The following is a 14,522-nucleotide window of genomic DNA, read 5'->3' as shown; positions in this document are numbered from 1 at the left end:
TATGTATGTACTACATATGTGCATTCAGAAAATAATGAATAATTTAAAATGTCTGCACTCTAAAAAGTAATTAAATTTCATCACAATATGAACAATAATATTTAAAAGTACAGTATGGCTCAAGACGATCCCCTTTTGCTCAATATGGAAACAAATCAACTTTTTCACAATGAATTGCGATTGTTTTATTTTATATGAAACGGTAAGTAATATGAAATTATATAGTTATAGAAATCTCTGCCCATCTAATAATGATTAAGTAGAAAATTAGGCACTCACACACGGAAATATGGTAAAGCCCAGCCAAAATGCAATTGCTTTAATCATGTTCAATAAATTTGCAAATCCGCTTAATTCAATTAGTGTTTTGTCTCTGGCTAATTTACAACAGCACTTAGTATTCGACAGAAAGTATCGGAAATTTCAATTGAATATTAATTGACTTTAAGCTTCAAGTACAGTGAGCACTCGAATAACTGATAAACGCATTTTTGGTTAAATTAAATTACGTTTACAACCCAACACACACACACACGTGTGCATTGAAACACAAATATGCAGATACAAGATACATATGTGCGCATAAGTACTTTGTGGAATGGAAAGGCAGCTTTATAAATTGCAATGCATCCATTCATCAAGGGAATTATAATCTAAGTAGTATCCAAATTTCGGATAGTCTGACAAATGATGTTTTTCATAAATAATAAATTTCTTTTTATAACATATTTGACTACTTTAAGGCGCACAATTCCCGTTTACAGCGGGGAGGAATTTCCCCGTAACTCAAGATCCCAAAATCAGCCGTATTTTCACCTGGCTGGTAATGGCAACGCGTTTATTAGCTTTTTAGCCAACGGCTGAATACTGAGCCATGTTGTCACCCAAACATTCGAGACTTCAAATTAAATTAACTTTCTTTCATTTTAGAGGACAACATGTAAAGCATTCGGATTCGATTCACTCCGCCAGCTTCCGTGTGAATTTCTTTTCGACTTCCATTTTTTTTTCAATTTGCCAGCTAAAACTCACTTTTGTTGTAACATTTCATTTTCTTTGAGTAATTTAAAACCGACGTCGTCGCCGGAATCTTCGGAAGCCACGGTGAAAAAAAGATAAAATAGGTACGTCTGATGGAAATGAAGACGAAGCTGAAGGGTACATACTGTATGCTATGCTCCTTGGAGACCCATTTTCCTGAGTATTGGGTTTCACTGACTTCTTTTCGGCAGTAAAATTTGCCATTTTGGGGAAGAACTTTAAGGATGATGTTACTATAAGTGCACTCCACCAAATTGCTTCTATCTCGCTTACTTACAATATCTGAGGATTTACCATAATCTGCGTGTTGAATCTACATTTTCGGAAACTTTATAAAAGTATCTTTTAAATAGCAATGTTATTAATATTTCAGGCAAAGCCGAATCAGTATTTGCAAAACAATAAAAGGTATGCCACAGTCGGCTACCATCTTAGTTTTGCTTCTTGAATTTATTGGCTAACTTTTCATATACATTTTTTCACACATGCGGAAAAGAAAGGTTTCCTTTTGTCCACCATTTCAGAAAAGGATCTATGAGTGGTCTATGTCCTTGGGGCTCCTTCGTTATATGTGGCCAGTAGACGAATGCAATTGACGCTGCAAATTTCATTACACATACATTTTCCACTGCTCAGGGCAATTTTCTTTTAGCACTACATTGGTTTATGGCCAAGTGCCGGCAAGTCAATCAAGATGCACCAAAATGTCCAAAAAAGCTTCCTTTCGCCATAAAAGCCGTTTTTTTACCACGTTAACCACTCAGACGGGAACCATAAAAGCTAGAAAGTGAGGTTAGCCAATAACAACGGGTATCTGCTAGTCGAGTCATTTGGTTGTAAAATTCCCTGATACTTGCTCTTGTTTGATTTTCGAAATACCACCATTTGCGATAGTTTCACAGTTTCTGAAATTACTTTCGATGTTTTTCAAACTATTGATGGAACTCACGGATGGCAGATAATGAAGAAGGACATGTTATAGCCCACTGGTTGAAGCCTTCGATTGGCTCTGTTGCCATCGAAAAGTGGGCGAGTGTGGTGGAGCACAAATGCTTTTAAATGACCTGCGCTTGGCTTTTTGCAGCTGTAATCAATATGCAAACAAACCATTTGCCGCATTAATTACAAAGTAATGCAGCAGCGAGCGTGAAATGTAAAAATAAACGGCAGATGCTCGCGATTTGCTTGATGACTTGCCGGAGGAGGATTCAGTCACAGTGGGTCCGTAATCGGGTTTGGGTGATGGGGGGATCAGTTTTGGTGGAGCAGCATATTGGGGTCATGCCAGTCAGTGGAGTGTCTGCGCTGAATGACCGCCATGCGCATGCCAATGATGAAGCAATTAATTTGCAATTAAATCGATGATTGCAAATAAGCGCAGTGAAATCCAAGCAAACTGGATACAAAAATAAGCTGTTGGAAGTGGCAGCGTTGAAAAAATCCTCGAGAATGAAGGTGAAAAGGTCTGTCTTCTCCGGTTGCACTGGATTAACTACTTTGGTTTCATATTTACTTGACATGTCACGTTTTTGTATCTTATGGATACAATAAGAATCAGAGTCAGATAAGAAAATTGATAAATTGTCAGAATTTAGAGTTAGTTTTGCTTGATTTTTAAGCACTACATTTTAAAGGATTTTTTCAATTGTATCTTAATATCGTTCCGCTGAAATCCCTATAAGAGTTGGCCTGTGTGCATGCAGTTGGCCAAAACGATTTTCCATCAACTTTGGCGGCTATTCAATTAAAAATTACTTTATTTGCAATTAAATCGTATCACCAGCTTTTTACCGCCATCTGCTCCCGCCAACTCGGCTCACTTTTCCAGTTTTTCCTCAGTTGTGGCCAGACCCCATTGGTTTTGTTTGTGTTTGCAGCTCCACCATTTCATGCTACACACATACACTGGCACTGGAAAATCGCTTGGGTTGCATTTTAAAATGCCATTTACTATCATGACTTTGTTGCTGCCGCTGTCATTTTCCAACTTCCCCATTTTTTGCAGGGGTAAGGGTCTAGGGCAATGGCTACCTACCACCTATCTATGGGGCTGGCACACAAATCACGGCAATTTATTTATGACACTATTTACAAGAAGCAAGGGGAGCAGGCAACAGCTGGCCGTGGCCGCCCCACAAATGCAAGGACAACAAAATTGAGGGGCTCCCGTTTACGGAAACTTAACCCCCCCCTCTGGCCACATGCCCCATCACCCCTGTGGGCTCCACGTGCACTCTACTTAAATAACAATTTCAATATATTGAAATTTACTTTGTCACATGAAAGCTAAACAGCTTGCACTCAGCCTCAGTCACGACAAAGGAGTCCTGGACTGGCATTATACATATATATATATATATATATATTTATATATATATATTCTGGCACCATCCTGCCACCCAACCTCTGGAAAACGCCATCATGGTCGAGCCCCTTGGGGTGATGACTTCTTCTCCTGCCTTAGAAAGTTTGAAATGTGCTGGAATTGCGGGTTTTTTATTTTATGATATTTACATTTTCATATTTATAGACTGCGTCGCACCGACGAGCATTTTTTACTTTTGCAAGGATTGCCATAGTTTCGCCCAGAAGTTTGTCACTGGGTGGAGGGAGGGAGGTGGCATTTCCAGTTCCATAAAACATAATTAAATTCAAATTGCTTCTTGGAATAGGTGTTTGCCAATTTGCGGCTGTGGTCAAAGGCGGTTTTCTTTGTCTGAGTTCGGAGTCCTAAGAGCTAATCAAATTGTGGCGCCTTCGTTAACTCGTAATGCATTGAAATACATATATATATATAAAATATAATTATTTACCATATTCAGTTTGTATGTATAATATAATTGGTTATAATGGACCATTACCAAATAGTTATGCGAAATTATACTGAAAACATTAGAGTAGCTACTTTTCGCACTTACTTTAGCTGAGCCAGGGGTATCTGATAGTCGAGTCACTGCACTTTGCAATATTTTGTTTTTACCGAACACTTGTCCGCTGGCCTTTCTTTTATGTATTTTTATTGTGCCCCATTTCGAGGTTGTGTGCAATTTTTAACGTGGTGCGGGTGAAGCTGAATGACGATAGGGGCTGGTCGTCGTTCGGTTTGGTGTCGCCGTCCTTTCAAAACGACATCAGGTGTTGCACGTTGTGCAAGAGCTTATCTCAAATGATTTATAAACTTCCAAAAGTACCGAGGCCAAAGCTATTGTCATTGCATAAAATATGCTAACAGTACAGAAGTAGGAGGCTCCACGTCACAAAAAAAAAAAACAAAAAAAGAATTCAAAGCAAACCAGATGGAGCCAGTCAGTGAAAAACACCCGAAGGAGGAAATTCCCGAGCAGAAAAACGTCATAAGAGCTGTGGTTCTAGAATTTGGTTTATAAAAACTTTGAATATAAAAGTTAAATCCATTTAAAAGAAGTAGTTCGAGTTTTGTTTTGTTAATTTTAACTTGGAAATCGAATTGATGTTATCGAACTTCAAAAGAACAGGCGTGATTTTAATATGATTATTTCGATATATCGATAGGTATCTTCTCTAGCGTTACACTTATACCCGTTTATACCTTGTACGATAATAGAATGAAATGCGACAGCTACCCATCAAAAACCAGAAAGAGTAATAAATTTCATTTTGGCAGTTGCGGCGCCCGCGGCTCGTAAAAATAAACTTCGAAAAATACTGAGCAGCAGAAAATAACATAAATTAATATTCAGTTAAAAATGTGCAAATATTTCACGCACGCATGCTGCTCCTTTTTCTTTTCCCACATCCCACGGAGATTGCGAGCGGCAGGATATGAAGGGAGAAAGGGAGAAAGCGGAAATGTGTGGATATCCCCCTTTCCGCACTTTACGGTCAGTGGATTTTGTAATTCTTTTTTTCGTTCACAATTTTTTCTGTTTTTTTTGTCTGTTTTTTCGGGGTTAAATTTATGAATTATTTGCGCGCTTGCTGTTGAATTTATTAAATGTAAATGCCGCTTCGTCTGCCAGCCGACCATTTATTGGGGAAAAATACCGTAGCATACTTTCCTGAGCCAAGTGACTTATCTGCGGGCCAGATTTCAGATGGAGGCGAGCTGGGGAGCTGTGCGGAATGGACGGATGGCATGAAAAATATCGCCACGAGGTAATTTACATGCATTTTTGCTATAAATTAATGCGACTGCAGGTCATGAAAGTACCTAGAATATGGATGTGTCCAAATGAGTACCACTATGACTGCGTTTTGTGACATGTGCATTTTTTTAGTGAATTTCGTCAGTGCAACCGACTGATTATTCATAGAATTTTACATGAACTAGTCGATTTATAGAGAAACATAGAGGGATTTTCAAAGAAGTAATAAACAAATGTAAAAATTGTGGTCGAATTTCACCAGTATAATTTATTCTACGTAACAAGTTTAAGTTCAGCAAGGCTTGAAAAAATATCAATCATACTATATATCAATCTTTAATAATTATATACTACGTAAATCCTGAGAATACGTGGGACGAAAAATCCGTGTTAATGACAGGGCCACATGATGGGGAAAAATCAGAAACCGAGTCAACGTGAGAAGGTAGTACGCACTACCGCAAATGAATGGCCATTTCATTTGCATGTTGGGGGCAACAGAAATGAGAGAACATCAGAAGCTAACCACAAAAATGGACTTTGCTTCATTATGCACAAACACGCCAATAAATGTAACGAGAAAGATAGTAGGAGCGAAGGACGAGACGAGACAAACAGGAAGAAGAGTGGACGAGTGTTTTTTGTAACGAAACTCTTAATCGCTCCTTTGCAGGCTTAAGTTGGCAGTTGCAACGTTTATGCCAGGAATGTCAAGATCTCTCAAAAGCGTGAAAGTCGAGTTTATGCGACAGATAAATTCATGTATTTTAAATCAAAGTTAAAGAGATGATAAAACTAAATATGGCAATTTAAAATTATTACTTCGCAATTACGGAACAGTGTTAATAACAATTTTCTCTGTGCACACATGTACTATTTCAAAAATATTTGGGGCATGACTTTTTTAATGACTGTGACTTTGGTGGCCCAACTCGGGCCAGGCGTACACCTCTAATGGCGATTGCATCCATATGATGACCTGAAGTGACACACACACCACAACGCCAGAGCTCTCAGCTTGGAGTTGGCGGTTGCCAGCTCCTTTTGACTCTCGCAAATTTCGCCCAACGTCGCATATTTCAGTTGTCATTTTTGCTGTTTTGTCAGTTTTGCGTGTGACTCCGGGGGCGGAAAGTGAGTGGCGGAGAAGGTCCTGGCGCCTCCCATCTGTGTGTCCATTGCAACGGCATTTCCGCTGGCAGGCGACGCAGCTGCGGTGGCAACTGCCACAAACAATTTTAACATTGCCGAGCAGAATTGCGAAGAGCCAGCCCCGAGCTGAGATGCCACCATTGCCCCGAGCAGGATGCGCAAGGATATTGTGAAATCAACGTGATTACGGGACATTAACATGCATGCTCCAACAAGCAGGAACAATTCAGGGGAAAGTTCAGAGCTCAGATGTGGCACGCGAGTAAGGGTGCAACATTATCTTTTGAACTATGGAAAACTGCACGGAAAAAACCAAAGGACTGACCTCTTAAATTGGCTAATCTAATGAAATATATTTATTAACTTAGATCGAAAAATAATAATTTTTGCTAGTTCTAAACGTTGAAATTTTTAAACTTTGTTGCACTGCACCATAAACAAGTAGCAACTATTTGCTAGGCGAATACCAAGGGTCCTCCTTGACCTGCGGAATATTGTACCTGATCTTCACCGGGGCTAGAATATGCATAATCATGTGCTTGCACTCGCTGGAAGCTGACGGGGATTTGGGGAAGACCAGCGATTGGTTGATGCGCTTGAGCAGGATGTGCACATTGGAGCCATCGTAGGGAAGGCGTCCAAAGACCATCGCATAGCAGACGACGCCGCAGGCCCAGATGTCCGACATGAAAGGATCATAGGCCACGCCTGCAATTGGTATTAGATATATGATCATTAAATTACGTTAAGAGATCCACTCACCCTTGAGGATCTCTGGACTGGCGTAGGCATAGCTGCCGCAGAAGGTTTTCGAGAGTATCACTTGGTTGTCGGAGGTTCGCGTATCCTTCCTTGCGAACCCGAAGTCGATCAGTTTCAGATTCCAGTTCTCATCCAGCAGCAGATTCTCGCACTTAATATCCCGATGCACCACTCCCTTGCTGTGGATGTACTCCACGGCACTCACCAGCTGCTTGAAGAGTGTGCGTGACTGCGGCTCGTCCAGGAACTTTCGCTCACGGACGTAGTCCAGAAGCGTTCCATTCTCGGCCAGCTGCATAATCAAGTACACCCTGGGTGCATCAAGAATAGTTCATCATCATTATTCTATGCCATCAAGAGTGACTCACCTATGACTGGTCTCGATGCTCTGATAGAAAGTTATCAGGTTTTCGTGGTGCAGACCCTTCACCGCCTCGATCTCTCGCGGCAGGAACTTTTGCGTGTACTCGGAGGGAGCCTTCACCTTGGATATGATCTTGACAGCCACCCGCTTGCCGTACTCCTCGGAGAAGCCAATCTTGACCTTGGCATAGTTTCCGGTGCCAATAACCTTACCGAGTATAATGCCATGCTCCTCAAGAATGGTTTTCTGCGGCTTCGACTTGTCGTCGGTCTTTACCGGAACGGCTCCCGATGCTGCCGGTGGCTTTGGTGGTGGTGGCCGGTCATTGAAGGTGTAGACCTTCTGCTCCTGACGACGACCCGAGTTCTGGTCAGTGACGAGGTCCTGCGATGAGCTACCGCCAATTACTAGGGGAAATCGAATTTTGCTTTAAATAAACCCCATTTTTAGCGGTTTGAGCACATACCTCCGCCTTGATCGTTTTTCCTTCTGGGAGATGTCGCCATTAAAAAGGGTATCACAAGTACGGTTCACCAACGACGCCAATAATACGGGAATATCGTGATCAAACAAAGACTCATTAAATATTTATCATATTAGGAAACTAGAAATTTTGCGAATTTTTCTCCAATACTGTGACATACAATGAAAATATATATTTATACGTTACTAGAAATTATTTTCCATTTTTGATTAGAGTATCTAAGATAAGAATTTCAATACTTTATAAAAAGAAAATGATTTCTTAAACCATACTTAGCAAGAATTAAAGCAAAACCTGTTAATAAAAAATAATGAACTAAAATTGTGGCGATATTGTAATGATACCTCGATTATAATGATTGGTAGACGTGAAAGGCGAAAACAAACTCATTTCGATAACAGCATAAAGAAACTTATATATTTAACATTCATTGAAAAGGAGTTTTAAAATAATTGATCCTGTCAACGCGAACCAGTTCTTTTGACTTTCCGCATGAGTTGGCAGCACCCGCCCTGCTTTTCCGTTACTTTGACAACAGCCAACTGCCAAAACAACGAAACCAAAAATTTGACTGAATGCCAGTCAACTAAATAAGCTAGTGATTAAAACTGACTAAGAAGCCGACTAATATAAAGTCCAGAGTTGATGAATTGATGGCGGAGGTGCACATAATCGGGCAGATATTGAAAGCAGTTGACTTCGCCGAGCCGCATCTGTACTGCAAGTGGAGTTTGCAGAGCGGTGAGTTCGCACGCAGCAGATGCACCTGTCCGGAATTCAATTAACCTGATTGCTTGCCATTTCGGTAGGAAACGCCTGGCGCCTGGTTCAGGGCGAGGTTCAGGGTCAGAGCCACGTGGCGTCCCACCGGCTCCAGAGCAGCTCGGATTTCGCCCAGCCGCTGGACATTCATTTGAGCACCGCATCCGTCCAGGGCTGGCCCCGCTTGCTGGTGGAAGTTTACGCCGTGAACGTACTGCAACAGTCCTGGCCCGTTGGCTACGGCTTTGTGCACGTGCCGTCCACACCCGGCACCCATCGCCTGGAGATCGGCACCTGGAAGGTGGCTCCCAACGGACTGTGGCAGTCGCTGCGTGAGCGTTTCGGGGGCGGAGGAGCGGCCCTTAGCAAGACGGATCTGCTCTACTCGGGTGTTGAGCGGTGAGTCAAGGAAACCTCTTTACATTTGGTTAACTATTAAGTAACTATTTCTCGCACAGTTACAAGTTACAAACTCTGAGTTCTGGAAAGGTCATTGTTGAGCTGAACCTAATCTTTAGAAAGTTCGACGAATACGGCGTGGAGTTCAAGTAGCCATGAAAGAAGTGCTGCTACTAGCCGTGCTGTGCCTGGCCACATACCACACACACTCCATTAAAATTGGAATCTCGCACAATTACAATGCCACAATATCGCCAACGGCGTCCACCACCACGGAAGCCCCAGCCACGACCGCTGCTCCGAGCAGCGAAGCGGTCAGCTCCATCAGCACACTGCCGGAGGCGGAGGTGACCACCACTACGCCTGCAATCACTTTTCCACCGCGTGTCCAACAGAAGCCCAAGGTGGCTGTAGCATCCCCAACCATGTCGACGGCTTCCCAGGCGGAGGCGCTACCTTTGAACTCCACTGAAGTGAACTCCTCCCTGCCCAAATCCGGGGACAGTACGTTTTATTACTGCTCCTGCGATCTTCAGGCAGGCAGATGCGATCTCAACTGCTGCTGCGACACCGATTGCCCTCCCGAAACCCGCCAGGTGTTCAATTGCCTGCCGAGTTCGTTGCTCCCGCAGCTTGAATCTCGCCTGGAGGACTTCCAGTACACCCATGGCTTGCCCACCTGCCAGATCAACGATGGCTGGCTGTGCGTCTTTCGCAGCAACACAAAAGCAACAAAGACGCAGCCGCAAGATATGAATATCGATACCTCGCAGTACAGAAAATGGAAGGATAACTTGGAATACCAAGAATCGGACTACGCACAGTCCCGTCCATCACCCGGACACTACAAGTTCGGGCAAACCCTGCAGTTGTGGCAGCCGGAGACTAAACAATTGGCGACCTTTGAGCTGCCCGCCGCCTACGAAAGTCCCAATTGTCAAATGAAGCAGTCAGTCTTGCACTTGCAGCCGATCAGGAACGTCTGCAGAATGAAGGATTCCGCCCAGCTGCAGGAGAGCATCTGGAGCCTACTGAACCAGACTACCACCTACGAGATCCTATCAAAACCCCGCGATCTGGAAGAACCGGAAGTAAACGGGCTGATCGTACAGGTCTGCCTTAAAGGATTGGATAAGTCAATGCGTTGCTTGGAGCGAGGGAACGACACCCAACTGGATGTTATAGTTGATCAAGTGGAGCTGCACCTGATTCACAACTATACAAATATCCTAGAAGCGAAGCTTTTTCTAGAGGAGGCCAAACTGGCGGAGGATGACAACGAGCCACTTTGGCTTCGCTACAATGTTGAGTTTGTCACTCTTAACGAATCGCTGACCAAGCCCACTTCCGGTCCACTCGGTTACCTATCTGGCGCCCCTGTAATCCTCTCCAGAATGTCACCACAGAACAGCAGCGAGGATAAGCAGCTTATAAGCTATCACAGCTCTAACCAAAATATCAAAGAGTTTCACTGGCTTTCCCTGCCCTCCAGGAAGCCACGAGGAAGCAGCTGCCAACGCGCACTGGACCACAAGGAAGCTCTGCGCTTCGGCGTAGACCTTCTTACCCGCTGTAAACTCCGCCACGCGGCGCCCTTGCTCCAGGAACACGCCAACCACACCGAGTACTGCCAGAGCTTGCAGGCGCAGATATGGAGCCTGCTACTGCCCCACAACTGCACCCAGCTGGAGGACGTGACCAAGGTGTTCGTCTCCCATCTGGGCAGACCGCAGCCGGACAAGTGGCTGCCCATGGAGGTGCACTACCCGGAGAACGTCCACGAGATGCCACCACCCGTTCAGGCAGTATTCGACGAAATGAGACAAAGCCTGAGCTGTCGGAATATCTTCCTCAGCGTTGGCTACGAGTTCCATGTGGCACATCTGGCCCTGGTGGAGGGCAGAGCGCCGCATCAGCGTGTCCTGCAGCACGCACGCCTTGTTCTGGGCCAGCGGCATGACCTGGAGTTCGACACCAGCGAGAATGAGGTGGCACTTCCTCTGAGCATTTCCGCCATGTTCTACCGAATGCAAAGGAAAGCCCTGAGCAATGGAGCTGCAGTGGGAATCTCTGGCCATCTGGTGCTGTTGGAAATGATTTATCTAGGAATTATTTATCTAGGATCCATGCAACTTTGTCTCTAGATTTTTAGAATAAAAGCTGAAAAAAATATTTATTTTTATTGAGTTGACTTATTTACTTTTGCAAGTTGCATAGACGATGGTTGGTTTGTACCTTAAGTCTTAAATTTATTTTAACACAAAATGTTTTGGAAAAGAAAATTCCTTTTAAATGAAAATACACTTTAAAAACCGTTGGCAAGCGGGCAGTGTATTTTTGCGCTCTCCTCGCACGGTCACATTATGCTTGAGCGGTAAAATGCGGTAAATATGGACGAATGTAAGTGACGTTTTAAACGAATATACGAAAATGAGTAAAACAAAGATTCCCCAAGCGGCCAATTTAAGCACCAGCATGGGCGATGTGGAGGCATCCATGCTGAATCAGAACGTGAGCTTCAGCAGCACCATGGTCACGTCCAACGGCGATCTTTCCCTGCCCAAACTGAGCGTGACTCTTTCGGAGGCGGAGATCCTAAAGCTGCGTTCCGGGCGTCCAAAGAACGCCGTTGAATCGCCGGATGCGTCTGTGCCCATGGAGACAAGCCTGGCTGCCGAATCTGCGCAGGACGACGCGGATGAGAAAGAGGAAAGCGTGCGGGTCGTCGACATAGAGGACACTTTAGAGCTGACGTCGAACGGCAATGAGGTGGAGCCGGAAGACCAGGGGTTTGCGAATGCTCCAGTCCTCAAGTACTTCCAGGGAGCACTTGTTGAGGTGGGCCGACGCTGCTGGACCTCGTCCACGGAGGCTCAGCACTACACCAAAGGTTGCTACTGGTCCCCGGACGGCACGTGCCTTCTGGTGCCCGTTCACCTCGATGGCATGCACGTTATAGAGCTGCCCAGTGACCTCTATTGCGCAGATACGGTGCAGCCGGAACGCTCGCTGAGCAAGCTCGAGTCGGAGGTGCACGTGCCCGAGGGAGGAACCGTCTACGACTGCGTCTGGTATCCGCACATGAACAGCCTGCAACCAGAAACCTGCTTGTGAGTGGACACCTCTCTGGCGCTCTCCCCAATCTTATACCGTTTCCATTACGCGCAGGTGGCTGGCCACGCGGCAGCACGAGCCCATACACATGTGGGATGCCTTCGACGGCTCCCTGCGATGCAGCTACAGTGGATACGATGCCGTAGACGAAGTAATGGCGGCCATTTCCTTGGCCTTCTCCCATGACGGCGAGCAGATCTATGCGGGATACAAGCGCTGCATCAAGATCTTCGACACCAGCAGGTGAGCCGGCTGCTTATCTTTGTAACCCATTTAATGCAACTCAAACTCTACTACGTAGACCCGGACGTGTTTGCGACGATTACCCCGTCAAGTTTGCCATATCCTGCATCGCACAAACCACTACGCACCCGCACACTCTGACCTGCGGCAACTGGCATGGCTACATCCAGCACTTTGACTTGCGGTGCAGCCACAAGCAGGGTCCTCTCTTCACGTTGGGCGGGCACGAGGGCGGCATCACACAACTGCGCTACGGAGAGTTTGGCACCGGGGAGTGGCATCTGTTCAGTGGAGCTCGCAAGTGTGATAAGATCTTGCATTGGGACATGCGCAACTACAAGCAGCCACTGGTGGAGTTGCAGCGCCATGTGGACACCAATCAGCGTATTCAATTCGACCTCACATCCGACAGCCATTGGCTGGCCAGCGGCGACACACGGGGATCCGTAAATGTTTGGGACCTCAAGAGATACGGAGATCCTTCCGTACTGCCCCTGCATTCAGACTGCTGCAACGGAGTGTCAATTAATCCGGCTATGCCGATTCTGGCCACCAGCTCGGGGCAGTTCCACTTTACAGACCAAAGTGACCAAGGGGACAACGTAACCTTAAACGGCACGGAAACGACGGAGCTGCCGGCGCCGGCTGATGTGAATCAAAATCAGCAGGAAGTTATCTACGAGAACGCAGTTGTCATGTGGTGGTGCGGCCAAACGGGATAGCATATAAAACTGGTGTAGTCGAGTAAATAATACAAAATCCGTCTTTATTCTTGAATCCATTTGGAAATACTAAAGCATCATGACCGGGTCCATACTGGTTGCCTTCACCTGCAAAGGATGTGCGAGTATAAGTTGGTGTCTGCACAATCTGATGGTTGTTGGGTGGAGCACTCACCTAGAACCGTTTGAGGAACTCCTCGGCGCAGGTGCGTGCCCTGGCATTGACCGCCAGTTTCATCTCGCTGATCTCCTTGTCGATCTCCTCCATGAAGCTAATGACGAAGTCCACCAGCTTGTGCTTGTACATCTGCTCCGTGTGGAAGTTGGTGATGAGGAAGCTAATATCGTAGCCCTCGATGGGCTTGCGGCGCAGTATGACGAACGACTCGGCGCGTCGCATCATGAACCTGGTGAACTTGTGGCACAGAATGCGCTCAATCTCGTCCGCCTGCTTCACGGCGATGCTCACGCGCACCGAGTTAATGGACGGCTCGATCAGCACCTTCTCCCGCTCGTTGCGCGACACCACGACGGGCGTGAGCACCAGCTCCTTGCTGGAGCAGATCTCCACCTCCGGCTTGTTGTGCCGCTCCACAACCTGCGAGGGGAAGTCCTGCAGGCACATCGCCGCCGTCAGCGAGTGTCGCACGGCGGTCAGGTAGGGCTTCAATGTGGCTGCCATTGTGTCTGGGTGTCGGGTTGTTGTTTGCTGCCTGCGGTCTGTTGATCTGCACTTTTTACTTAACACTTATTATGATTCACAGGCCCTGGAATTTATCAACCAGAAAAGATGTGACCATGCGCGGCTTTCAGGAAAATACCATTGTCGAGGTGGGGCCACAAAAACATAAGAACTAATTGGAATATGTTATGAAAAAATTGCTATTATAGTTTTGGGAAAATTTGGCATAAAGTTTTTCCATTCAATATTAAACATGTTTTCGTCAATATTCATCTAATCGCAATTAAAACATTTCTTATGTTGTCCAGTAATAAGCTGGTAAGAAACTTGACTGAGGAACTTATCTGAGATCCCAACCATTGTTCCATTTCCATTTGTATCATATCTTTGTGGAATTTTTAGGACACAACTATGTCCTAATTTTTAAAAATCCTATTTAAATTTTAAAAATTTAAGAGCAAGATTTTTACATAGCTAGAAGCGTTAAAATGTTATGGAAATATCAAATATATATATATATATATTGTCTATTTAAAGTCCGAAAACCCAACATACCAGCAAAGAGGAAAAATTTTAATTTAGAAAAAAACAGCATCCACCAATTATAAATATTGCATTTATTTGTTTAATGCACTTTTATTATACAATTGTTATAAGTATTTTGCTCGCATAT

General features: G+C 44.9%; 5 protein-coding genes across 6 annotated transcripts; 3 read left to right on the top strand and 2 right to left on the bottom strand.

The window, feature by feature from the left end:
* Positions 1-6,645: 6,645 nt before the first annotated feature.
* Positions 6,646-8,089, bottom strand: LOC117143128 (testis-specific serine/threonine-protein kinase 4). The gene is made up of 4 exons (XM_033307622.1): positions 7,910-8,089; positions 7,448-7,850; positions 7,080-7,390; positions 6,646-7,025 (listed from the first exon to the last, which is right to left on the bottom strand). The coding sequence occupies exons 1-4, from the start codon at positions 7,947-7,949 to the stop codon at positions 6,766-6,768; spliced, it is 1,014 nt and encodes a 337-aa protein (XP_033163513.1). The 5' UTR covers positions 7,950-8,089; the 3' UTR covers positions 6,646-6,765.
* Positions 8,090-8,473: 384 nt separating this feature from the next.
* On the top strand, positions 8,474-9,266 carry LOC117150700 (B9 domain-containing protein 2). Its single transcript, XM_033317712.1, has 3 exons — positions 8,474-8,668; positions 8,737-9,088; positions 9,148-9,266. Exons 1-3 carry the CDS (start codon positions 8,581-8,583, stop codon positions 9,239-9,241), a joined length of 534 nt encoding a protein of 177 aa, XP_033173603.1. The 5' UTR covers positions 8,474-8,580; the 3' UTR covers positions 9,242-9,266.
* On the top strand, positions 9,219-11,244 carry LOC117150699 (tectonic). The gene has a single exon (XM_033317710.1). The coding sequence runs from the start codon at positions 9,244-9,246 to the stop codon at positions 11,230-11,232; it is 1,989 nt and encodes a 662-aa protein (XP_033173601.1). The 5' UTR covers positions 9,219-9,243; the 3' UTR covers positions 11,233-11,244.
* A 168-nt stretch (positions 11,245-11,412) lies between these two features.
* LOC117148260 (telomerase Cajal body protein 1 homolog) lies at positions 11,413-13,222 on the top strand. 2 transcript variants are annotated; one of them, XM_033315580.1, is made up of 4 exons: positions 11,413-11,488; positions 11,544-12,198; positions 12,257-12,445; positions 12,504-13,222. In XM_033315580.1, the coding sequence occupies exons 1-4, from the start codon at positions 11,479-11,481 to the stop codon at positions 13,165-13,167; spliced, it is 1,518 nt and encodes a 505-aa protein (XP_033171471.1). In that variant the 5' UTR covers positions 11,413-11,478; the 3' UTR covers positions 13,168-13,222. The 2 variants fall into 2 exon arrangements, with proteins under 2 accessions (XP_033171471.1, XP_033171462.1); XM_033315571.1 differs by lacking the exon at positions 11,413-11,488 and having other exon boundaries at positions 11,501-12,198.
* Positions 13,191-13,971, bottom strand: LOC117148274 (actin-related protein 2/3 complex subunit 4). Its single transcript, XM_033315591.1, has 2 exons — positions 13,343-13,971; positions 13,191-13,275 (listed from the first exon to the last, which is right to left on the bottom strand). Exon 1 carries the CDS (start codon positions 13,847-13,849, stop codon positions 13,343-13,345), a length of 507 nt encoding a protein of 168 aa, XP_033171482.1. The 5' UTR covers positions 13,850-13,971; the 3' UTR covers positions 13,191-13,275.
* Positions 13,972-14,522: the final 551 nt, after the last annotated feature.

This window comes from Drosophila mauritiana, chromosome 2L, assembly GCF_004382145.1.
Source record: "Drosophila mauritiana strain mau12 chromosome 2L, ASM438214v1, whole genome shotgun sequence".
NCBI classification, from domain to species: domain Eukaryota; kingdom Metazoa; phylum Arthropoda; class Insecta; order Diptera; family Drosophilidae; genus Drosophila; species Drosophila mauritiana.
The sequence above is the reverse complement of the archived record's forward strand: the minus strand, read 5'-3'. Positions and strand labels throughout refer to the sequence as shown.